The sequence below is a fragment of the Tenrec ecaudatus genome, chromosome 6 (assembly GCF_050624435.1).
Source record: "Tenrec ecaudatus isolate mTenEca1 chromosome 6, mTenEca1.hap1, whole genome shotgun sequence".
In the NCBI taxonomy this organism is placed as follows: Eukaryota; Metazoa; Chordata; class Mammalia; order Afrosoricida; family Tenrecidae; genus Tenrec; species Tenrec ecaudatus.
In genome coordinates this window covers 18,945,463-18,971,561 of record NC_134535.1, presented here as the reverse complement: position 1 = coordinate 18,971,561, position 26,099 = coordinate 18,945,463, and the positions used below count along the sequence as shown (strand labels likewise).

The window sequence follows — 26,099 nt, the reverse complement described above, 5'->3', positions numbered from 1 at the left end:
CTCCTCTCATTGCAACCCCTTCCTGTGACACATGTCTACCTGTAATCAGTGAGCTTGTACGCCCTGAAAAGGTAGATAGGCCTGGGTTAGGAATAGAGATCTCTCTTCCTCTCGCCTCCTCACTCGCTCTTTCCCCCCTTCTCCTCTCCAGTCCTGTTCCCTTTCCCCTTGCTCTCCTTCCCTTCCCCCTCTTTCCACTTGGACCACCAAGTGGAGCTGAGGTGAGCAATGTTACCATAAAATGTGTCTGACCTCATTATTGCAATATCTCTTATATATCATGCTCTTGATGACTATAATATAATATCAACCGTGCAATTGTGCTTACTGAACCCATGATTAGTGGTAGGGGGCTGGCACCCCCCAACTCAAACCACAGCCAGTGAGGTGAACAGACCTGGATGCCTTAGTTAACGCTGAGTTTGCTATGAGGGCTCTATGGTATTCTGCCATGTAGGGTCTTGGTCTATAAACTGTACATAGAACATATCAAACTAAACCCATTACCATCAAGTTGATTCTGATTCACGGAGCCCCTGCCCATGTGTTTTACACAATAGACCTGCTCCATATAGTTTTCTTGGCTATAATCTTCCTGCAAGCTGGTCACCATGATCTATTGGATGGGTTCAAATCACCAACCTTTAGGTTAGTACTACAAATCAGAAGCTACTACTCTGACCCATGTGGTAAAGGAGAGGGTCAGCAAAACAGAGAAGGACCTCTGCGAGATGGATTAGCACAGTGGGGAAACAATCTGCTCCAGCAGGTGGTGCAACACTAAGCAATATTTTGCTCTGTTTTACAGAGGGATGCTCTGAGTCAGAACCAACTTAATGGCTAAACAAAATGTTTTTAAATAAATATTTATGGGATAAGGTGCCATGCAGACCAAGGATAATCCTTAGTCTGGATCAGAGTTACCAGTTCTAGACTCTTGAAAAATTACATGTAAATATAAGAACAAATTATTATGTACAGTGACAGTATTAATAAAGAATGTATCTTTCTGACAATAATTCCCCACACATATTGCTAAGTATATGTTTCATTCTCTCATTTAATCTTCAACAATTCTCTGAGATAGGAGTATTATTTAAAATATAAACAACCTCAGACAAGTTAAATATCTTATCCAGGTCACACATGTAGTTAATAAGGAAACAATGAAGCCAAGCCAATCTGAATCCAAACCACAACTTATTCTTTTATCAGTGCTTATTAAACCTTATTTCCATGAATTTAATGAGTATTCAACATATATATGGCCACTCAAAAAAAAAAAAAGCCTATAACCAAGCTCACTGCCATCGAGTCAATTCTGAGTCCTGACCTTCCAGGATAGAGTAACACTGCCCCTGTGGGTTTCCAAGGCCATAACTCTCCACTGGAGTGCAAAGCTTCATCTTTCTCCCAGGAAACAGCTGGGGATTTTGAAACGCCAACCCTGTGGTTAGCAGTCCAATGCATAACCCACCACACTGCCAGGGAACTTTATATGGCCATTAATTTCAGGCAAATTAAGAAAAAAAGTTCAATAAGATACTTCCATTAAAATCATGATAACTCCCTATCACTAAAGTAGTTACCCATGACTAAATATAGAAAAGAGACTCTGGTAAAATATGGATCATCTCAGCATCCCAAAGCCCATCTGTAGACAATGGCCATCTCTCACAGAGGGGTGACAGGGAAGGGATGAGTCAACCAGGGCTCAGTAAAGCACGATGAAACACACAATATTCCACTGGTTCCTTGAGACGTCCTGATCCCCCACTATCATGGCCCCAGTACTGCCTTCCACTGTGGGTTAGACTGGAGCGTGTGCACAGGTACAGATAAGAGATAAGAGGTCAGGACACATGGAATCAAGATACCAGAGGGGTTGGGGAAGGGGGAACAGATTGCAATGATTGACACATAACCACACTGCCCTCCAGGAGAACGAACAACAGAAACCATGGAGAAAGGGAGACAGAGGTCAGTTTAAGATATAATAATAATTTATTATTTATCAAGGGGTCATAGGGTAGGGGGGGGAATAAAGAGGAGCTGATACCAAAGGTTCAAATAGAAAGTAAATGTCTAGAAAAGAATGATGGCAACATATGTACAAACAGCCATGATACAATTGATGTATGGATTGTTATATGAGGTTTTTTCCTTGTTCTTTTTTAAAAACATTTATTAGGTACTCATACAACTCTTATCCCAATCCATACATACATCAATTGTGTAAAGCACATCTGTACATTCTTTGCCTTCATCATTTTCAAATCATTTGCTCTCCACTTAAACCTTGCATCAGGTCCTCTTTTCCCCACTCCCTCCATGCTCTCCCCTCCCTCATGAGCCCTTGATAATTTATAAATTATTATTTTGTCATATCTTGTGACGTCTCTCTTCATCCCCTTTTCTGTTGTCTGTACCCTAGGGAGGAGGTCACATGTAGATCCTTGTAATCGGTTCCCTCTTTCCAACCCACTCACCATCTACCCTCCCAGTTGTTATATGAGTTTTAAGAGCCCCCAATAAAATATTTTAACTAAAAATTAACTCAGTACATATAAAAATTTTAAAAAATGTCTCCTAGCATGGCATCAATTTATTTCTCCAAACAAACACAATTACTCAAGAGTTAAACCTGTTTGTACTACACTTAAGTCTTTATAAACTGCTACTTTCAGCATATAAAAATCCTAGTATTTTGGCCCTCACTACCTGTCTCAGGGTGTGTTCAGGCATAGCACTTAGATGTGCAATTTGATAAGCAAGCCACCAGCAGTCACAGAAATAACTTTTTATTTGGCTTCATTGCTATGAAGAGAGGCTTTAAAATTTTAGCCCCAAGTTTAAACATTCACATGTCACCACTTTTCATCTTTAATCTTCTTCAGAGTAGAAAAACCAAGTTGTGCCTTTGCATCTTTGCAGCGAGTTACGAAAATGTCCTGCTGGTGGCTGTGCTTACTCGTGGTTATCATGCATACTCATTCCTTCAGAAGGAATGATGGCTGGGGAAATGTTGTCAACTGCTCTTTCTAAGGAAATAATTTCAGCAATGACATTTCTGCTCTTACAGTCCTCCCACCGTCATCTTTCCCTGGAGGCAGCACTGCTCCCATCCAAGAAGAGCCACAAACGCACCCTGCATGAAAATCTCGCCCGTTTTCAGTGATAAAGCAAACGCGTTTTCTGGCGCTTCTCCCTCACTGTGACACCACACAGGTTCAACAGCTGATTTCCACTCTGCCCAGTGTGGCTTCACAGGCAAGCTAGTATTCAAGAGGCACGTCTCTCTTGCATTTTATGCATTGATAGGTGACATCCAATAGCATCTTAGGACAAAAGAGTATTTTAAATAGTTTATTCTGCCTCCTCTCCAACAATAATAATAGCTTTATAGCTAAGCTTACACACTTGGCATGTACTGTAGCAACAATTGCCTAACACACATAAACAGTGTTATGGGTTATTTTTTAAAAATTGTAATTTTACTATTATTTATTACTTTGACATTTGTTATACCAGAATATCAGGAGCCCTGGTGGTTCTCTGGGATAAGCACTGGGTTGCTAGCTGCAAGATGAGTGGTTCAATCCCCAGTTACTCCACAAGAGAAAGACAAGCTTATCTGCTCCCATACTGATTTACAGTTTCAGAAACCCTATATAGGGTTACTATGGGATAACTGAAATGCTGATGGCAGGGGTTACACTACAACATAGCATATAGCAGTATTTCACACGATGCATTGAATTGAGTAAATTTGGTGCATAAGACATCTTTAGAATGTTTTAACAAGGAGGTTACTTTGAGGACTAAGGTGCATCGGACCCATGCTATGGTACTTTCAATCTTCTCATATGCATGTGAAAGTTGGACATTAAATAAGGAGGACGAAGAAGAATGGATGTATTTGAATTATAATGTTGCATGAAGAATAATGAAAGTACCATACACTGCCAAAAGAACAGACAAAGGTTTTCAAAGAAGGACAGCCAGAAGACTCCTTAGGGGCAAGGACGGTGAGACTTTGTCTTATGTACTTTGGGGATGTTATCCGGAGAGATCCGAGGCTGGAGAAGGCCATCATGTTTGGTAAAGTAGAGGGGCACTGAAAAAGATGAAGGCCCTCAATGAGATTAACTGACACAATGGCTGCAACAATGGGCTCAGACATACGAACAATTGTGAAGATGGCACAGGACAGGACGGTGTTTCATTCTGTGGAACACAGGGTCGCTAGGGGTCAGAACTGACTCAATGGTACTTCAAACAATTTCAAATTTTGCTTAGTTGCTTTCAAATTAAAAGATCAATTATTTCATGGTGTTTGTATTATTCTCATGTAAGTAAATTAAAGGACTCAATTTTACAAACAAAATTCTGGCAGCAGGAAAGAAAATCTTAAAAGAAAATCTTGGATTACAGAAAATTAAGAGACCAGTTAGGAATCTAAATGACTAGTCCACAAAGGAAGTGCAATGCAAAGATAAGGCTATTTCTGAGGGGAAATTGGGAGAAAGCAAGAACGGGAGCTAACTCGAGAATTTTAAAATTTCATTTAAGCATTTTCAATTGAGGTACCAGTCACCTGACAAATATTACAAAGACTGGCATGCAAGGGAAAATGATGCGCTTCTAACTTGTGTGGTCTTTCCTTTGCTTTTCACTCTCCCCATTGAAGAGTAAGACTTGGGAAACAGTTTCAATGCTGCCATGGAGATAGAAAAGAAAACACAACAGACCAGGAGGCATATGTTGTTATCTGTTGTTAAGCACTGCTGAGTCAGTTCTGACTCACAGCAACCCTGTGTACCACAGAAGCAAACACTGCCTGCTCCTGGGCTGTTTCATAATCATGCCTATTGCTGCAGCCACTGTGTCAATCTGCCTTCTGGAGAGTCGTCTTCTTTTTCGCGGTCCCTCTACTGTACCAAGCATGATGTCCTTCTTCATGGCTCCCTTAGTAACACATAAGGCATGTCGGCCCAGGCAAAACGTAGGCCACCGTAACTACTGGTACAGTTCTTAACAAAGGAGCATGAGAATCTTAATAGGGAAGGAAGATAGGGATTTGCAAAGGACTCTTCCAGGATCCACCAGAGACCACTCCTATTTGGTAGATATGGTGTGCAAAATGATGGTATAGATTTTAAAGATGTTTCCTGGCTAAATTGTCAGGGAAGAGTTAGGAGGGCACTTAGTAGGGTAATGGAAATATTTATCATTACTCAGGTAGTGAAACCAACTCAAGAACTTTGTTCTAACAAACTGGCATTCTGTGATGTTCACTCACTGCACAATCACTGAAGACAAAATGGGTGCATAAACTAGCATTGTGAAGAAAACTGATGGTGCCCAGCTATCGAAAGATGTAGTGTCTTGGGTCTTAAAGGCTTGAAGTTTAACAAGCAGCTGTTTAGCAGAGAAGCGACAGGCCCACATGGAAGAAGTACACCTGCCTGTGTGATCATGAGGTATCAACAGAATCAAGTAACAGGCACCAGAAAACCCAAAACAAACAAACAAAAAAACATATTGTCGGAGCAGAGACCCCAAACCCATCTGTAGACCATAGGACATCTCTTTCACGGAAGGGTCATAGGAAGGGATAAGTCCATCAGGGCACAGTATATACCTTGTTTTAAATTGAGATAAAATTTATGTACAGTAAGTGAAATGGAGTCAGTGTATTGCCATATGGAGAGATGTACATAGGCCAATAACTTTATTCTTATGAATATATTTACATAAGTGTACACCTATGTTTACAACCTCTATGCATAACTTTGCTTCCTAGATCTTTCCTGTTTCCTTTTACCTTTCTCCTGCCCTACCATCATGCCACCCTTCTTCTGCATCTCAGTTAATTCCTCAGATTGCTGTTGCTCCAACACCACTTGAATCTCTACGCCCTCTTCATTGTCGCTTCTAATGAACACTGACATACAAAAATCATTTGTCCTGGTGGTGTGACTAGTTGGACTGGTAACCACAAGGTCGGTAGTTCCAAACTCCCAGCTGCGATGAGGGAGAAAGGGCTTTCTACTCTCCCTTTAAGAGATACTCTACCACTACAATTAAAAAACACCAATTAAACAAATCCTAGGGACCAATTCCTGAACAAAAGGGAAGAAGGCTACCTACCAGCCACGAACCATACATACATCACCTTCCTTAAGCACTCTTCACAAAAGCCACCTAGAAGGAGGAGACTTCACAATGCCTGAGGCCACTCTTTCAAGGGGGAGAAAATGGGAGAAGACCGTCCACTAGAGGCTATACAACATCAAGACAAGGCTGGGTCAAATCAGTAGGCCCCCCACAAGAAAGGAAGCAGAACCTTGTCAGAAAAATTAAACCAAGACCAGGGGAAGGGAGTATCTACATTTTGGAAGAGATACTGCTAGTTTTTCTGGTGAGTAGGGTAGGTGATTGGGGAGAAGTAACCTCATATCAGAACAGATGCTAAACAAAGATTGCAGGGAACTTAGGGGAACAATGGATTTGATTTTATGTTCCTGGGTAGACACTATGAATACACTTCTACCCAACCCTCAGCGAACCACACCATGGGCTAAGCACCATGGTGATCTTAGATGCTGACCGCAAGGCATAAATCCGGGACTACACTCAAAGGTCTTAACATAGAGGCCCAGCAGAATGAACTGAGCTCTGCCTCAAAGGTATCTGCACCCTTGGACTGAGGACTGGGGTACTCTGATGGGAGAGGAAACAAAGAGTGGCTGCCCTTGAACTATAAAAGTGGTGGTCATTGGACCTTGGGGGGAACCCCTGGTTTGGTGAGTGTCCAATGGAAAGGGACCCAGTCACCATATATTTAGTACTGTGATGCCCCCCTTTATAGTGACATGATAGGTTTTGATCTGTTGGGGAGGGATCTGAACTTAGAAAAATTGGTCCTGAAAGTTTCCCCCTGGCACCAATCCCCATGCTATGGGTAAACAGAGCTTAATTGACTCAACCTTCAATTATTCTAGGTGCAAGTGTTTCTTGCTTGTTCCACGACAAAAATTTCTTCCCTGGCCCTTTAAATACTGATGGTCTTTTCTTTCGTACTCATTATTTGTATTTTTATCTTTGTATTATTGTTTTATCCTTAGCACTTTGTTTATTGTTTCTGTTGGGTTTTCCAGTTTGTGAAGCACAAAAAGAGTAGATCCATAGAGATAATACAAGATACAAGGGTTTATAGGGGAGGTAGGGGTATGCCATAGGTGATAGGGAGGATGAGGGGGTTGGAGGAACAAAGTATGGGGGAGGGAGTACTAGAATTGACTGTGATTACACAACTTATTTAAAAAGTGATTTAGCCAGGTTAAAAAAAAAGTTCTAAAAGTGATTGTGTGGATTATGTGCCAATCAAACTATTAAAAAAAAAAAAAAAAGAGTTACACTCTCAGAAACTCACAGGGGGCAATTCTACCCTGTCCAACTAGATTGTTTGACTAGGAATTGACTTGATAGTAGTGAGATTTTTTGGATACTAATAAAGAGAATGCCAAAAGGGAAATTGTAAAGATTACCATTTCCAATAGCCCCCAAAAGATTTACATTTGGGAATATAAATGACTAGGGACATAAAAGACTAATACAAAGAAAACTACAAGCACTACAGCAAAAACAGGGCTTTACATAAAATGAAAAACTGCACCATCATGGATAGAAAGCCTCACCACAGTAAAAAGATCAATACTACCCCAAAAAAGTGATCTGTAGGTATAATGCAATCCAATCCAACAACATTCTTCTAGGAGATGGAAAAACTATTTTATTTGGAAGGAAAAAGGCTAGGTATGTAAAACACTACTGAAGAAAAATCAAGTAGGAGGCTTCAAATTTCCTGATGTCAAACCTACTATGCAAACAATAGTGGTCAAAAGAGGCAGATAACACATCACTGAAAGAGAATTCAGAACCCAAAAGTAAATGCATCCAACTATGGATAGCTAATCTTTGACAAAGGGTCAACATACATTAAATGGGTAGGAGTCTCTTTAATAAACTATAATGGCAAAACTGTATATATGTAGGAAAATAAATAGGACCCGTACTTCCTATCATATACAAGACTAACTCAAAATGGATCAAAGATTAAAATATAAAATCTAAAAAAGTTCTAGAACTAGACTACATCTTAGTCTAATGAGTAGTGCTTATGGTCTTAAAAGTTTATGAGCAGCCATCTATGACCCAGATCTTAGACACAGGAGAATAAAAAACTCAAAGACTCAAGGAAATAAGGAGTCCAAAAGATTAATGGCCCACATGAGCCACAGCTTTCTTTTAACTTGAAACCCAAATGAACTAGATGGTGCCACTACTGACCACATGGGCCAGGACCCCATGAGAATGAGTTAAAATGTGGAAGAAAAATAAATTCCAAAAAAAGAGACCAGACTTTTCTGAAAGAGACTGAAGGAAGTCTTGAGACAATTGCCTTAAGACACCTTCTAACTTGAAGGTGACTATACTCCTGGAGATCACCTTTCAGCCAATTAATTGCTGGATTTACAAAATAAACGATAAGGAAGACCGAAGAAGAATAGATTCAATTGAATTATGGTGCTGGCAAGGACAGCATGGTGCTGATAGCACATGGATGCCAAAAGAACACACAAATCTGTCTTGGAACAAGTACAGTGAGAATGTTCCTTAGAAGCAAGGCTCGCAAGACTTGATGTCATGCGTTTTGGACATGTTTCGGGAGAGACTAGTCCCTGGAGAAGGACCTCCTACTTGCTAAAGTAAAAAAGATGAAGGTTCAAGACAAGATGGACTGACACAGTGGCTACAACAACTCAAACATAAGATTGTGAGGATGGCACAGGGCCAGGCAGTGCTTTGTTTTGTTCTGTTGTACATAAGGGCTCTGTGTTAATCTGGGTATACTAGAGAAACAAATTAATAGTCGCTCATGTGTATAAGAAAGAGCTTTATATACAAGAGCAATTGAATATTGAGAAAACATCCCAGTCCAGACCAGATCAAGTCCCTAAGTCCAATATTAGGCCATATGTCTGAAACCAATCTATAAAGTCCTAAAGTCTTATGGATCCAGATATTGTAAGCATCTCAGCACTGGGTCTATCAACGTAGTGCCATGTGTCTTTTCAGTAGAATCTCTCAGGGAGTGAGCTGAGAATTGTCTCCTACCTCCAAGGAGGAAATATAGGAATTCCTAATATCCTAAGGGAAGGCCATGTCCACGCAGAGGCCTCATTGGCTATATGATTGATAGGCTAGACACCACCCCTTCACTTGTAATCCTCTCAAATTGACAACCAACTCAGTGATACTTAACAACATAAAATAAAATAAACTGTAACACCCAGAAAGAATGTGCTCCTTAGAACAATCAAGTATACGAGAAGAAATGGTCAACATTTTCCTTAAACCGAAATGAGAAGGCAGAGGGAAAACGGGGTGTGTGGGGGGTGGGGGTGAGCGGTTGCAATCAATGTCCCAGAACAATTTATAGATGAATTTTTGGTTGGGAAACAAATTTGTTATGCGAACTTTCACCAAAAACACAATAGACTGTTGGGAGAAAAGGAAGAAAAACAGTGGTGAAAGAAATCAATAAATGGAGAGAAACATAGGAGTACGAATCTGCCCATGGGAGAGTTACATGATGTTCCAGTAAAAATTGGCAGAGAACAATGAAATACAGCCATATCCTGGTTAGACTATTCAATTACTAAGAAGAGGATTACTCAGGAGTCTAGGTGGAAAAAGCCAGGCATCTAAAAGTGAAGTGCTGATTAAGAATGAGTCTGGCTGAAGACATAGTAATGATGTAAAGAAGACAGTAGATTGTCCATCTTGGATAAAAGCCAGGAGTTGGGCAATCAGAGGCTACTACGGCAACTCCATGAAATTATCCTTCCAATTACTTTTTCTAACAGCCTTACGGCACAAAATACAATACAAAAAAGTCCACTGCCATTGAGCCCATTCCAACCCATAGGGAGCCCAATAAGGCTGAGTTGAAGTGATCCCTAGGGATACTTTATTTGCAAATAAAATAGCCTACAAACAGACATCAAAATATAAAACTTTAGTTTATGCTTAGGATAACGTTTCAATGGTAGAGATGATTTAATCATAATATTAGAATAACTGACCTCCATTTTAGGGGGAGATAGTTCACACCATGTGTAAATATAAATTTTAAAGTCTAAATGAAAATAGAAGTGTACTAAGAAAATAAAGATAATATTTATATCACCTTTGGTTGGTAAAGACCCTGCTAAACTTCAATGATAGTTACCATAAAACTGAGTACAAAAAAATGTAACATGTATATATTCTCAAAAGTCATAAAGACTGTCATGTCTTCCGTCTCCCCATGTGCCCCTGCTTTTACTGCTTCCCTAATTTTAATTACCACCTTAAAAAAATTTGTATATACACAGCTAGTTCCAATTTTCCTTACTAGCTTCCATTCCTGCTAACCAATTCTACCTGGACACCTTGCTGCTACTTTGACCTCAATGCACCCAAAATCAGTCTTAATCTTAACTTACAAACAAGCTTTGTCATGTCCCTTCTTGGGTTGGCAAATCTTAGAATCATCTTTGACTCCTCTTTTTCCAAGATCTCCCATTTACGTCACCAATTCCTGAAGATACTTCCTTTTCATTATCTCCCACCCAAAATTACAACCCTTGTTACAAAATAGAAATAGTAATACCTAACCCAATAATGAATGTATTTTAACTACACACTTTGTCAGCTATTAAAAGAACTAGCTTCCTGTCTACTCTCTTACAGATATGTATATATGTACTATATATAGCACAGGAGTTTAACATTAAGTCATTCTAGTTACAGCCTTTAAACTCTAGCTGTCCTATGTCACTTAAAATAGCAAAATAAATAAAAACATGTCATGAAGATGTTTAGCTTGTTTTTGTTGCTGAGGGCTAGATCTCTGATAAGATCAGACTGGCAAAAGTAATTAGATGAAATAGAATCTTTTAAAAATAGCCTATTTCTTTCCTTCATCTCTAGGAAACCCTAGTATCCAATTACAACACATGTGTAATCCAAACCAAATAAAAATAAGTGAAGGTGAATTTTTAAACATGAAACTTTAGAAGGCTATAGTTAACCTTTTATAGTACTAATACCTACTTTGGCTATTATGATCACAGAAACCACACACTTTTAGAGTTAGAAGTCTTAGCAAACACAGTGAACCATCTAATGACCTACGGCACTTTATTAATTTGTTTAAATAACCAAACCTCCTTGATATTGTCTATAAAATATACATGATTAATTTCAGCTTGAGAAAACCTGGTGAGGCTTCCTTGGATATCTGCGCATTCTTGCTCCAATCAGTTAATGAGAAAACAGCATGGATGGGGCCATATCTGACCACCTCGGCTGTACTATTACCAGAAGGCAGAAGTTAGAAATGCTTCCACCCTCCAGCCTAATTTACCTATTCTGACATTAGCCATGCTCCCAGAACACTCTATTATGCTGGGGCACTCTATTATGCTATTTCTTCCTAACGGCCACAAAGAACTCACAGAGAATACTGACAATTAAGGGGGTTCATTAAAGTTAGGAGCCCAGTGCTGCTTACCCCAAGGTCAGCAGTTGGAAAACCACCAGCCACTCTATCTCTATTCATTACTTTATAGGAGCTTTCTAGTCCTATAAAGAGTGACAGTCTTAGAAACTCACAGGGGCAGTTCTACCCTGCCACTCACTATGTGTGGCACCGACTCAATGGCAGTGAGTTGAGTATTAGGGAAGTTAGTAAGTTACCCAAGACAGGATCTGTAAACAGTAAGGAGAAAATCATTGGTCCACAGCAACACCTTTCCTCAGCCAGCAGCCAAGTCTCTCTGGTCCAGCAGCTCAGCTCCACGGTCCCTTGGCCTCTGTTTCACAGTCTATGGTCTTGGTGCTACTTCTCTGTTTTGTCCCATGGCCTTCTTACCTCAGCCTCCACCACTTCAGACAGAGATATCCAACATGCTGCACTGGGGAGTGGTGGGGTGGGGAGTGGTGGTTTTCTTCTTCCAACAGTTCTGGCATGCCTCTCTCCTCCTGCCCTGACATCTCTTCCTTGTAGCCGGGGGAGTGGCAATAATGCCCTAGTCCCACCCAATCATTTGGTGGGATATGAATTGCATTCCACTACAGTTCAGTTCTAGGTCTATCAAGCATCAGCTGTACTTCTCAAACCTGTTTATGCCAGATGAACTTCATATTGGAGTTCAATATGGTGGCGCAATGGTCAAGCACAGGGCTGCTAACAGAAAAGTTAAGTATGCAACACCCCCACCCCCAGAAGTCTAGCAGTGGCTCCACTAGGCAAGTGCAGACCACACTGGGTGGCACGCCCTAGAGCAGGGGTCCTCACACTTTTTAAACAGGGGGCCAATTCACTGTTCCTCAGACCCGTTGGAGGGTTGGAATATAATTTTTAAAAAAAACTATGAACAAATTCCTATGCACACTGCACATATCTTATTTTGAAGTAAAAAACAAAATGGGGCAAAAACACCTGACAGCCTGGATAAATATCCTCGGCGGGCTGTAGTTTGAGGACCCCTGACCTAGAGAGTGAAAATAAAAATTACTATTAGAATTTTTGTTGTTTTTCAGCAAAAACTTTATCTTTTGCACAACCCAGCTTACATGTACCCATAATACCTATTTTCTAGGCTACAATATCTATGCTCCTTTACAAGGAATCCACTATGTCACCAGGGCGCCTTTGATCGGGAAGGGCACGATGGTAAAGTGGTATTTAGGCCAAGCCCTGGAGGAGAGAATTTTTGTGTTTTAAGCATATAATTCAGCAGTTTCTAGTATACTGCCAGAGTGACACAACCACCACCACCACAATCAATTCTAGAACATTCTCATCAACTCAAAAAAAGAGTTCCGTGCCACCCTTTAACTGTCATTCTTTGTCTTCAGTCTTATGTAACCAGCAATCTTCTTTCTGTCTCTCTATACTTACCCATCTGGACATTTCATATAAATGGAATCATAGAATACATGGTTTTGTACCTGGCTTTCCATGTAGCCAAATGTTAAGGTCCACCCATGCTGTAGAATGTAACAGTACTTCGTTCTTCCTTACGGCCAAGTCCCATTTTGTTGAATATATATACCACACCTGTTTAACCACTCATTGACCGATGGATGGTTTTTGGGGCCATTTCCACCTAGGGTTATCATGAATAAAGCTTCTATGAACCTTTGCACTCAAGTGTTTGTGTGATAGAATTTTAATAGAACATGCTCCACCCCATCTCAACAGAAGATGAAATGCATCTGTATAACTCTGAGGGGTTTGGGTGTTAGCCTATAGTCAATAGGGAAAGTAATAAAGAAAAGGATTGCTTCCAAGACGTCACTTCAACAACCAGAAACTGAGCTACAACTATATCAAGAGCTCTGCATTTGGTACTCTGAAGACAGACAGAATTAAACTTAGACCCTGTCTTTGTAGAACTTAAGTCTTCAGAGGAAGAAATAGTCTGTTTCTATTCATTACTTTTATCTTCAAATTTTCTTTTAGAATAGGTACTATATAGCACTTTTTAAAAGGGGGGGTGTTTTACAAAAGGATATATATATATACACACACACACACACACACACATATGACTATTCTTGTGGTGTTTACCAAATTTAATTCCTAATTCAGTCACTATTTGGCAATGTTAACTGCTGGGTGTGCAAAGGTAAGCAACATACAGAAGCTTATCTTTAGCACCACAAGAATAGCCCCTTATTTCCCTTTGAAAAATTATCTTTTTTCTTCTTAAAGTGCTATGGAGTACCTAGGAGCCCTAGTGGTGTAGTGGTTACTCATTGGGCGGTGATCTCCAAAGCCACCTGCCACTCCACAGGAGAAAGACAGGGCTTTCTACTGCTGTCAAGAGTTAGCTTGGAAACCCATATGGCAGTTCTACTCTGTCCTCGAGGGTCACTGAGTCAGTATCAACTTGATGGCAATGAGTTTATATATGTGCGTGTGTGTACATCTGTATATACTATTCTAAAAGGTAGATGAAACTATAAGTAATGAACAGAGACAGACTTTTATTTCCCTGAAGATATGCTGCCATCTGATTCTACAAATTTACAAACTGCTCTGAGAGAAACTGACAGCAGGCATTTAAGTTGATATTACTCGCATTTAAGGAGATTATTATTGACTTAGGCCTCCAACTTCAAAGCAAAAATCAAATACACATAGACTACTACTATCACCCACTATTTTAAGCATTTTAGACATGTCAGCTAACTTACCCTCCTAGCAACCTGATTAGAAAGGAGTTCAGATTACATGACTGCAAGATCCCATTAATCCATTACAAGATGTTATTTTTAACTTTTGTTATTTTTAACTTCTTTATCCAGGAGCAAGGAGTAATAACTTGATTCTGATAAGGAAAAATTGTTTTTACATTTCTATCCACACACAACCACACTGATTTTTGTCATAAAAAAAGATTCTCTCAAATTCACTACCCTCCCCACCCCTAAACCCCACCCCCAGTTTCTGATTCTTACAGCAAAACCCCTTTCAGAGAGTGATCTACCTATGTCGTCTGCAACCCTACAACTCCCTGCCTCCCTTTGAGCTAGTACTCCACTCCCACCAGGCTCTCTCACCACTGAGACTGAAATCACTGGACATGACTATTAATGACCTCAAAATACTAAATTCGACTTTTAATTCTAAGGCCTCATCTTCCTTGACTTTATAAGCATTTGGCATAGGTGCATCCTCTCTCCTCCTGGGAATGCTTTTGTACTTGGCATCTACGACCCATGGTCTGGATTTTCTTCTTATTCTCTAGTTGCTCTTCAGTCTCCTATGCTGGGCTATCCACAACTTCAATTTCTCACCGTACCCCAGAACAGTCCTTGGATCACCTCTCTTTTCCAAGACTCACTTTCTGAATACACTGTTAGTCTAATGGCTTCATCCAATGTAGCTTCACCAGAGTGGGGAATTTTGGTTATTATGTTTACTGTTAAATTCCCCTCCACCAAAAACAGTGTATGCCTAGCATATAACAGATGCTTGGCAGCTATTTGTTTAATGAATGGATGAATGAATAAATGGCTTTAACAGAGTCTATAAACAGGCAATTCTATACTGTCCTATAGGGTCACTAGGAATCAACTCGAAGGCAGTCAGTTTGTTCTTTTGAATTGTTACAAACGGAGACCTCTCCACTTTATATCTCTATCTCTTGCCTGGATTTCTGTCCAGAACTCTGCTTGGATATGAAAGACATTACAAACATCAACAAGTCCAAAGAGAAATTGGATCACTCTTCTTCAAAGGCTTTCTTTCTTGATAAAGGGCAGTTCTGTCCTTCCTTCTAGTTTTCAAACCAAAATTCCAGATATTCCCAATCCCGGTCCCTCTTCTCTCACACCACATATCCTGCTGACCACCAAATACTGTGTGTTCTGCCTTCAAACCAGAACCAGTAGGTGATTACACCCACCATTATCACCATGGTCCAGGCCACTGGTACTTGCTCACATCAGTGAATGCCATCGTTCTAACTGATCACCCTGTTTTTCACCCTGTCCATGTCTATCCAGCCCAGTCGGTTCTGAAAACAAAGCCAGAGAAACCGTTTCCAACTGACATCACCTTACTAACCCTGCCATTATTCCCTCAGTGCAAAGCCCAAATCTTGACATGGGCCTTCACCCCTGGGGGAAGACTGGCTGGGCCACCTCTGTGGCTTCATCCTGCTCACTCTTCTGATCCTGATCGAGTGACTCATCCTGGCTTCCTCAGCTATTCCTCTCAAGATCGAACCCATTTCCAGCTCAGGGCCGTTCCTTCCCCCTGCCTGGAATGTGCTTCCCTTAGAGAGCCACAGTAAGCACCTCCGTCAGGTGTGAGGTGTGATGTCACCTTTCTGCGGAGCACCATTTTGAACGAGGCCACCCAGGCCCTGTATTCCTTATCGTTTGCTCGGCTGGTTTTCCCTCCACTGCACTTATCATGAACCCACGACGGAGCTGGTTCTCTGGGCCACCCTCTCAAGATGACTGAGGAGCCCAGCAGGCTCTGCCTCTGAAATGGTAGCCATGCCTGGCACAGGAGGAGGTGATCGATAATCTCCCTGGGACATGAATTCGGTCATGTCCACCAGGGAGCCCGATCAACCTAGGCTGGCACTTCAGGGACAGATGCCAGGCTCCTCTAAGATTCCCCAGAGTCCCATCCCTAGAAGGATTATGAAAAAGTGTCCTTTGTCTCGTCCACCACCAGGAGGAGTTGGGAGGCCTGGCTGCGCCCTCGGAAAGCAGAAAAAGGCGGCTGCTCCCCAGCTTTTCCGACAGCAACCTCCAGGTGGGAGAAAAACGGGATTTGGAGGCAACTGGTGGCAAAAAGAGATTTTCTCTACACTAAGACGCTGCCGAGAGCCCGCGGTGGCGCAGAAGTTGCGCGTTGGGCCGCTAACTGCAAGGTCAGCAGTTCGAAACCTGGGCAAGACATGGCTTTCTACTCCCTTAGAGTTCGTCTCGGAACCCCCCATTCCCTGCCCTACAGGGTTCGGAATCTGCTCGACGGCAGGGAGTTTTAAGAGGTACCCACAGCCGCACACACGTGACTATGAAAAGCCGCCACTGAACGTGGCCACCCCCAGGTCACGGAAATCGAGCCGTGGGCCGCGCAGCGGGGAAAGCGCGTCTCTTTACCGCCACCTCGGGGACTCGGCCGAAGACTCCGGAGGGAGAGTTCCGATCGATCCGAAGGCCCTGCCGCTCCCAGGAGTGGCTTCGAACCCTCCCCTCCGGGTCTTCCCTGGGCCGCGCGGGGCGGTCCCCGGGCTCCATCCCCCCACACCCGGGTTCCCCGCGCCGCGGGCCTGGGACTCACCGCCACCTGTTGATGCCCACGTTCGAGGAGCCGGCGAACCAGGGGTCGAGGATGTAGACGCAGCGGATGGTGTCGGCGCCCTGGATGCACTCCTTCAGCGCCGGGTTGTCGTGCAGCCGGAGCCCCTTTCGGAACCAGTGCACGGCGTTCACCCCCATGCTCGCGCCCGGCGGACCAGCGAGCGAGCGAGCGAGCTGCGGGGCGAACTTCAGGGCAGGGAGGTCCGGCTCATCGCCGACAGCGGCGCTTCCAGGAGAATCGCTGCAGCCACGGGGCGAGGCAGGGGCGGCCCAAGGCTGGGGGGTCGGGAGGGGGGGCGATGCCGCCGCCGCGGGGCCGTGGGACGCAGAGGGCGCTGGAGGATGAATGGAGGCTGCCCGCTCCCGGCCAGGAGCCCTCTAGGACCCGGCGCCGGCCGCCGCCGCCGAGAGGACGAGCATAACTTCGAGGGCCTCGGCCCGCTCGAGGATGAGCAAGTTCCCGGAGGTCACGGCTGCCCGCGCCGGCCCCGGAGGCGCCTCACGGAAACCTCGCCCCGGGGGCGACCCTCGAGGAGAAAACGGCTCGCCGCGGCAGGTCGCTCCGAGAAATGACGGAGGAGTCGGCCACTAGCGGCGACGCGGCCAAGCGGCCCGGAAGGCAGGCGTGAGGACAGAGAGCGACCGAGGTGGCCGAGGACGCTGGACGGCTGCCGGCCGGTGACCGATTCCGAGACGGCCCGGGTGACGCCGCCGCGTCAGCGGCCCCGGCCCCGCCCCCGGACGCCCATTGGTCGGCACGCACCCCACGTGACCCCCGGCACCTCACGTTTCTGAAGTGTGTTTACTACGCCGGCTCCGGCCGGGGAATCTGCTCCGGCATCGGTCACTTCTGGAGGGGAGCCGCCGCTGGAGGCCGTAGATCCGCCCCCCAGGGCTGAGATTCCCGCCTCCGGCCCCTGCCTCGGCCCCCCGGTCGTCCTTCCCGCAGGCGCCAGGCATGACCGCAGGCCCCGTGTGAGGGGAGGCTGAGCTCCGCCCCCGGGGGCCATGAGCGGCTACTATTGGCCGAGACACGCTGAGACCCGGATGAGCACGGGGCTGCGGGGAGCTCGCGGGCACGCGCTCGGCTCAAGCAGGCGCGCGTGCGCTCTCCAGGAGTCTGGGCGGGAAGGGCGGACCGGCGCGCGGGAGCGCGCGCGGCCAGGTCTTGGTGTGGGGAAGTGGGAGACCCGCAGACAGTCGCCTGTGAAGCGGGGCCTGGAGGAGGGGTAGTTGGGGTCGGAGAAGGAAAGGAGGAGGCTCCACTGCAACTTTGGTCAGGGACCCTTGCTTTGGCGCGCCTGCAGCTGACGCCTCCACCACGCTGTCCACCCTTGCACTCCCTGTGCAAAAGAGAAGTTTTTGGCGGGTGCAGGTGACTGCATCACCTTAATGCTTTACAAACGCCATCCTGAATCTTGCACTCATAAATGAACTGTGAGCCACGCCATTTCCCATTCAACCTGCTACATGCCCGGCATTGGCAAGACCCTAGGGATACAGAGGAGAACCGAGAACAGCCAACAATCCCAAACCAGGAACTCCGTTCTAACTCAAGGCAACCCCTGTGAGTCAAGAGCCCAACTGTGCTCCGTGAAGCACACAAATCCCAGTCCTCCTAAGTCTGCACTTTGTGACTCTTAACTTCTGAATTTGCTATTCTCCTCCCCCCATAAAAATGTCCTTCATTGTAATCTGCTCGTTGTTATCATTGATTTTGAACTGTTTGGTGTATGTCTACATACCCCTTCAGACCCAGATGAAGTGTTACCTAATATGGGAAGCTATTTCTGACTCCAGGGCCGATTTGCCCCTGTTCGCACTCCCCAGCCCAATTTCTATGCTTGCTTCTGGTATGTCACTCATAAACACTTTGGTGGTCGTTGTTAGGTGTCATCCAGCCAGCTGCGACTGAGTGACCCTGTATGTACAACGGAATGAAACGCCTCTCGGCCCTGCGCCATCCTTAAAATCGTTCCCATGTTTGAGCCCGTTGCTGCAGCCACTGAGTCCGTCTATCTTGTGGAGGGCCTTCCTGTTTTATCACTGCCCCTGCTCTTTGTCAAGCACATTGTCCCTTTCCAGGGACTGGTCTCTCTTGATAACACGTCCAAGGTACATGAGATGCAGCCTGGCCATCCTTGCTTCTAAGGAGCAGTACATCTCCTAAGACAAATTTGTGTGTTCCTTTGGAAGTCCAGGGTGCTTCCAGTATTCTTTGCCAACACTGTATGGTGGTGAGGGTTAAATAAAAGGTCCTTGGGTGGTCCAATCCGTTCGAGGTTGGCTATTCATTGGAAGGGTAACCCTTCAAACCCACCCAGAGGCCCCTTGAAAGCAAGGCTGGGTGATCAGCTTATGTAAACATTATAGCCAAAGAGACCCTAGAGAGCTCAGCTGTAGTATATGGAGTTGCCACCAGTCAAAATTGACGGCAATTTGTTTGCAGTGTTCAGTACTCTGTCCTGTGTCCCCAGTCCCTTGTACCGAGTAGGAAGCAGGTGTTCAAATATTGTGTTTCTCTGACTCCAAGTGAATGTGACTTCCCAAGGGTAAGGTCTCAGTCTGGTTCATCTCTTCAATACCCAGTCCAGAGCCTGATACATATGCGCTCAAATGTATGTCGATTGAATGTTGTTTGCCACCCAGCATGGTTGGCAAGGTTAACAGGAAGAAGGCACTATAAACAAAGTAAATGAACTTTTCTAGAAAACTAAGATGTCTGAACATGCTTCCTTACCCCTGGTGTGACAGGAGGGCTGTGTCACATACGGTCTTTGGTTTTCTTGTTGTTGTTAGGTGTCATCGAGCTGGTCCCAGCTCATGGCAATCCTATGCACAATGGAAGGAAACACCGACGGGCTCAGCCTCAGCCTCGCAGTCATTGCTGTTGAGCTTGTTGCGGCCACTGTTTCAGTCTGTTGCCGAGCCTCTGCTCTACTGAACAGGATGGCCTTTTCCAGAGACTGGCCCTTCCTGATAACATGTGCACAGAACATGAGACAGTGTCTCACTCTCCTTGCTTCTGGGGAACACTTTGACTTGTACTTCTTCAAAGAGATTCCCTCTCTCTTTGTCAACAGCCCGATTCAAAGGCATCCTTTGTTCTTTGTTCTGCCTTACGTACTGTCCAGCTCTCCCATACCTCATCAGGCGACTGAAACTATCATGGCTTGGGTCAGGCACACCTTAGTCCTAAAGGTGACGTCTTTTTTTTTCCCCAAAGTTTTTTTAAATCATTTTATTAGGGGCTCATACAACTCTTATACATACATCAATTGTGTAAAGCACATTTGTACATTCATTGCCCTCATCATTCTCAAAACATTTGCACTCCACCTAAGCCCCTGGCATCAGGTCCTCATTTTTCCCCTCCCTCCCCACTCCCCGCTCCCTCATAAACCCTTGATAATTTATAAATTATTATTTTGACATATCTTACACTGTCCAATGTCTCCCTTCACCCACTTTTCTGTTGACAGTCCCCCAGGGAGGAGGTTATATGTAGATCCTTGTATTCAGTTCCCCCTTTCTACTTTACCCTCCCTCCACCCGCCCTGTATTGCCACTCTCACCACTGGTCCTGAAGGGATCATCTGTCCTGGATTCCCTGTGTTTCCAGTTGCTATCTGTACCAGTGTACATCCTCTGGTCTAGCCAGATTTGTAAGATAGAATTGGGATCATGATGGGGGGTGTGGGGGGAAGCATTTAGGAACTAGAGAAAAGTATGTTTCATCGTTGCTACACTGCACCCTGACTGGCTCGTCTCCTCCCTGTGACGCTTCGTAAGGGGATCTGCAATTGCCTACAGATGGCCTTTGGGTCCCCACTCCGCACTCCCCCTCATTCACAACGATAGGAGATTTTTGTTCTGATGATGCCTGATGCTTTCAGCAGGTCTTTTGCAGCAGATGTGCCCGATGAAATACATCATTTGATTTCTTGACTGCTGCTTCCATGGGGGCGCACTAAGGAGCCAAGTAAGATGAAATCTTTGACCACTTCATTATTTTCTCAGCTTTGTCATATGCTGCTACTGACCCAGTTTTGAGGATTTAAAATTTTATTTTCAATTGTAATCCATAGGGATACCTGTAGTCTTTGATTACCAGTAAGTGCTTCAGGTCCTCTTGGCTTTCAGCCAGCACACTTGTGTCATTTTTATAGTATTATAAGCTGTTAGGGAGTCTTTGTCCAATCCCGACGCCAAATTCTTCATCTAGCCCAGTCTTTTGGATTATTTGCTGAGCATACAGACTCAATAGTATGGTGAAAGGATCAAACTCACTGCCACGGAGTCCATTTGGACTCATAACGAGCCTATATAACAAGGTCGGACTCTCCCTGTGAGTTTCCGAGACTGCAGCTTTACAGGAGGAGAAAGCCTCATCTTTCTCCCACGGAGCAGCTGGCGATTTTGAACTGCTAAGCTCACGGTTGTCAGCCCAATGTGTAACCACGACATGACCAGAGCTCCTAGTGAAAGGATACGCCCTCTTAGACACTGTTTCTGGTATTAAATCATTCGATATCCCCTTGTCCTGTTCACATGACTGCCTCGGTCTGTGTACAGCTTCTACATGAGCACAACGAAGGATTCTGGAACCCCCATTCTTCACCACGTTATCCGTCGTTTGCTACAACTTGAATGCCTTTGGTTTCTGGAAGAGTACATGAAAACACATTGTGTATTAGGCCAACGTTAGGCATTTTTATCCACGAGTAAGTACCACGGATAGTTACATTCCAAGATAGGCCATCACCTGTGCAGGGAGTGTGGCACACATGCTCCAGGACTTAGTGGCCTTTCAAAGTGTTTTGCAGGTAAATTTGCAGGTAAGCACATTGTACCTAAATGCAAAGGAATTGTTCTTCAGCATCCAAGTGGAACCCTGGGAGATAGATTATTGATCTGTGTGGAGTTGACTTATGTTTGTAGATTGTTCATTCAATAAAGACCTTTTTAAAAAAACAGATGGCTGCGTGTGGGTGTTTGTGTGTCACTGTCATTTAAAAATTAAAGCACTGATGCATGATTCAATCCCTCTGCAATCCTCAACGGCGGGAGGTATGTTGGTCTTTAGATGGTTGCTTTCATGCATCTTTCTTTTGGTGGGACATTTACCATGCCACACATTACATAGGTTATTATCAATCTTTGTCATTAATCTTATGAAGCACTTTAATCACTATTTAAAGATTCGTTTCACTTTGGATCTACACCCAACACTCAGAAAGGGAGCAGCCAAGGAAACAAATGGCGTATTACATCTCGACAAACTGCTGCAGAAGACCTCTTGAAAATGTTACAAAGCAAAGATGCCAGCTTGAGGACCAGGGTGGCTGGTCCCCAAGCCACGATGCTTTCCATTGCCTCCTAGGCACGCAAGAGCTGCACAGTGAATAAAGACTGAAGAATGGCCGCCTTTGAATCCCAGTGTGGGTGTAGAATACTGACCATGCCACAGCCAGCCAGAAGACGGAGCAAATCGGTCTTGGTCCAAGCATAGCTGGATGATCTTTAGGAGGGTAAATGGCGAGACTTTGTCTTAGGGACTTTAGACATGGAATCAGGTAGGACCGTCCCTGGACCAGGGCATCATGCTTGGTAAAATAGAAGGTTGTCAAAAAAGAGGAAGGCCCCCAGCAAGATGTCCTCAAACTAACCTCCTGGCTTCTCAACATTTTGAAGGCATCTTGTGCAGTAGAGTCAGCAATGACTTGATGGCAGTGGGTTTGGGTTTTTTGTGTGGCAGATGGCTCATCAACGTGTCATTTGATCTCTTGCCGGCTGCTTCCATAAGCATTGCTTTTTTTGGAACAAACTATAGCTCAGAAGTACAAGAGGTGAAGCTGGGATGAAAAATTAAGACTTTATGCCTCCAAAGCTCCGTCCTTATCAGATGCCTTCCTTCACTGACCACGGCTCCCCTTTCCCACAGTATTTTGCTATGAGAGAGGAACGCTCTAAGCAAACCAAACTCCCAGCCATCGAGTTAATTCCGACCCTATGGGATAGAATAGATCTGCTCCTGTGGGTTTCCAGACCGTAAATCTCCACAAGAGTAGAACATCTCTCCTTTCTCCCAAGGAGCAACTGGTGGATTTGAGCTGCTTAACTTGCAGTTATCAGTCCAGTGTGTGACCCAAGATGCCGCCAGGGCTCGCTCCCCGAGGGAAGAAAGAATTGAGAAATGCAGGGAGAGAGGAATAGAGCCAGAAATCTCTTGTGAAATTCTGAAAGAGTGCGAGGCTGAAAGAAGCTGAGTCTCATCTCAGCTCCCCATTAACTAATTAGTTGATGATCTTGAACAAGTCACCCAGGTTTTCTTGGACTGGATATTTCATCTATAAAAGAAGGGGTCTGAAGTAGATGATATCGAGGTTTCCTGTGTAATTTAAACCATCTAGAAATGCTTTAAGTAGAGCCCTGCTGATCATGTTAGAAAAATCAATATCTCTTTGATGTCATGGGCACCCTGGGTAAAAGGGTGCCGTTCTCTAAATTAAAAGTCTGTGTTCTCCCTTGATCCCTATCTTGCAGACGTGATTTTCGACATGTGTTATCAACCACATATCATGAGGGCTAGACAGTCTGCCACAGACTCATTCTGTCTTTATTTGATGTGAATATTAGGCTGTTAGCCCGTGGCTGAGTGATTCTCTCCCCGAACTGGAATCTTTGAGAGATTGGCTTTAAGTGAGTTAAAGGCAAATCTTCTTTTTCTTTTTTTTGGTAATTTTCTTTTAAAGGGGGGTTTCTTGTGAATTGGATGAAGGTTGACAGAGCATATCCTTGGTTTTACATTGAACAATTCATACACATCGTGTTTCATCCCATGGTGCCATCCCTGCATGTGTCAACACTTGTGATAGTTAAGGTTTATTGTGCCAACCTGGCCAATAAACACATGTGGGATTAATTGAAGGGTGGAGCGATAAACGGCTCAGTGAGCCTCGCCTTTCTAGTTCTCTTGTCTCTTTCTCTCTGATGGTCATTCTCTGCCTCAGCTGGCAAGGCTCACTTCCTGCAAGACATCCCTGAGGAGAAGCCACATGGACTTACCCCGATGCAGCCCTGGGTGCTGGTGCAGTTGTGTGGAGGCCCCTGCCAGCACTGAGATGCTTACACAGCCACTGGACACAAAGACTTTCTATGCACTGGCCTGTGCTCCTTCTGCGTTCGGTGTCATTGCGTGTGTTTTGTGAGTTTGATGAGGACATTCCAGATCAGTGTTGGACATATGCGCTAAGTCGGACTCATGGGCTTGGACTGGACAGGGTTGGGATGCTTTCTGAATGTACACTTACCCTTTACATAAAACTCTCTCTTATACATCTATGAATGTCTGTGGATTTGTTTCCCTAGTTTACCGAGCAAAACTCAACACTCATTCCAACTGCTGTGTTTCCTGTTTCTATTCTTCTTCTTTCCGAACCCTTCCTAACTTTGTCCTGAGGTAAATTTTTAAATTTTATTTAAATGGTTAGTTATTCCAAGGTATGCAGATAGCCCTTATATGTCTGTCTGTTGTTTTCACTGACAACAAGCCAAGGGGGTGAGTTCAGTGGCTGTCTTGAGGGCAGACTAAGAGCCACGGGGCTTCCACTAGCCTATATCTGATCGATAAATCTGGTATATTTTATGATTTTCATGTTCCACATGTTTCTTCCACTCCATTCAGGACCCTCTAACGTGACTGTGCTCAGAGTAGTTGGTAGAGGAAGCTGGGCACCATCTAGTCATTCTGATCTCAGGGCCGTAGGGACTGATGTTCGCATGGTCTCTTGCTCCAATGGGTTGTTTTACTCGTGGGCCTGCTAACCCCAGGCCAGCAGTTGAAACCACTAGCTGAGCTCCTCGGGAGAAAGACGAGCCTTTCCACCCCTCTAAAGAGTCACTGTCTCAGAGCTCACAAGGGCAGTTCTATGTTGCGCTTTCGGGTCGCTCTGAGTCCAACTGGACTCCACAGCAGTGAGCTTGGAGGTATCCTGCAATTTTCATCACTCTTGTTTTCTCTGGGTGGAAAGAAACCAGTAACTGCACCTGACATGGCTGCTCACAGCTGTGACGATCCCAGCATTGCTCACCAAAGTAGGATGTAGAACATTATCTCTGTGACCTATGTTATGTCATTTGACCCTGGTGTCACCCGAGACTATGGTCTTGAGTCCCCAGGCCCAACAGCTCATTCTCAACAGTAATTCTTAATGGTAAACTTAGGACTCGCTCGTGGCTATAAAGCAAACATTTGTTAATGATTTCTTTCAACCCATTGATTAATGACGGAAACAGTTAAAAGGAGACCTCAAAAAGCAGACACATCCACATATATAGGTTCCTAAGAATGTTAAATGGTCCTCAGAACCAATAATGAGAGTAGCCATTTCAGGAGGGACGGGGAAGGCGGGAGAAAAAAGGGGGAACTGATCACAATGATCTACATATAACCCCTCCCTGGGCATGGACAACAGAAAAGTGGGTGAAGAGAGACAGCAGTCAGTCTTAGACATGAAAAAATAATTTATAAATTATCAAGGGTTCATGAGGGAGGGAGGGGAGGGGAGGGAGAGACAAATTGAGGATCTGTTACCAAGGGCTCAAGTAGAAAGAAAGTGTTTTGAAAATGATTATGGCTTGACACAGTGGATGGATGTATGGATTGTGATAAGAGCTGCACAAGCCTCCAATAAAACGACTTAAAAAAAGAATGTTAAATGGATTTGCTTAATAACTTGAAGGAGTTCAAAGAATCAAGTGCTTGGTATAAGAAGAGATCTGTGCCAAAGATGCATTCCACAGTCCTTCTTTTCTCTCTTTTTCCCTGTTTACTGCTTTTTCTGAGCGGATCTTTTAAAGGCATCTAGCCAGTGCACTCATGAAACCTGCTGGCCCTCGAATCCATAGATTAAACTGTGTAATGACTCAAACTCTATGGTGACCACAATAATGTCGAGGAGATCTTGCCATTGCTTTGCGTGTTTGTTAAAGCATGAGTGCGTCGATGTTAACCAATCAGAATTTCCTTCTTATAAATGTCTAGAGCCTCTGTACTTCAGTGAATCCTTACGAAGCGCTGCCCTACTCTGGATCATTTTATTCCCTCAACAAACTCTTTCATTTAAAACAGCGGTTCTCAACCTGGGTCG

The 26,099-nt window shown here is 44.3% G+C and overlaps 1 protein-coding gene across 1 annotated transcript in view; it reads right to left on the bottom strand.

The window, feature by feature from the left end:
* The window catches only part of CRY1 (cryptochrome circadian regulator 1), a 68,051-nt gene extending 50,155 nt beyond the window's left edge, over positions 1–17,896 (bottom strand). Inside the window, exon 1 of the mRNA XM_075551028.1 lies at positions 16,928–17,896. Coding sequence (XP_075407143.1) covers positions 16,928–17,085 — 158 coding nt within the window. The 5' untranslated portion in view covers positions 17,086–17,896. The remainder of the gene's footprint in view (positions 1–16,927) is intronic.
* Between the last annotated feature and the right edge of the window lie 8,203 nt (positions 17,897–26,099).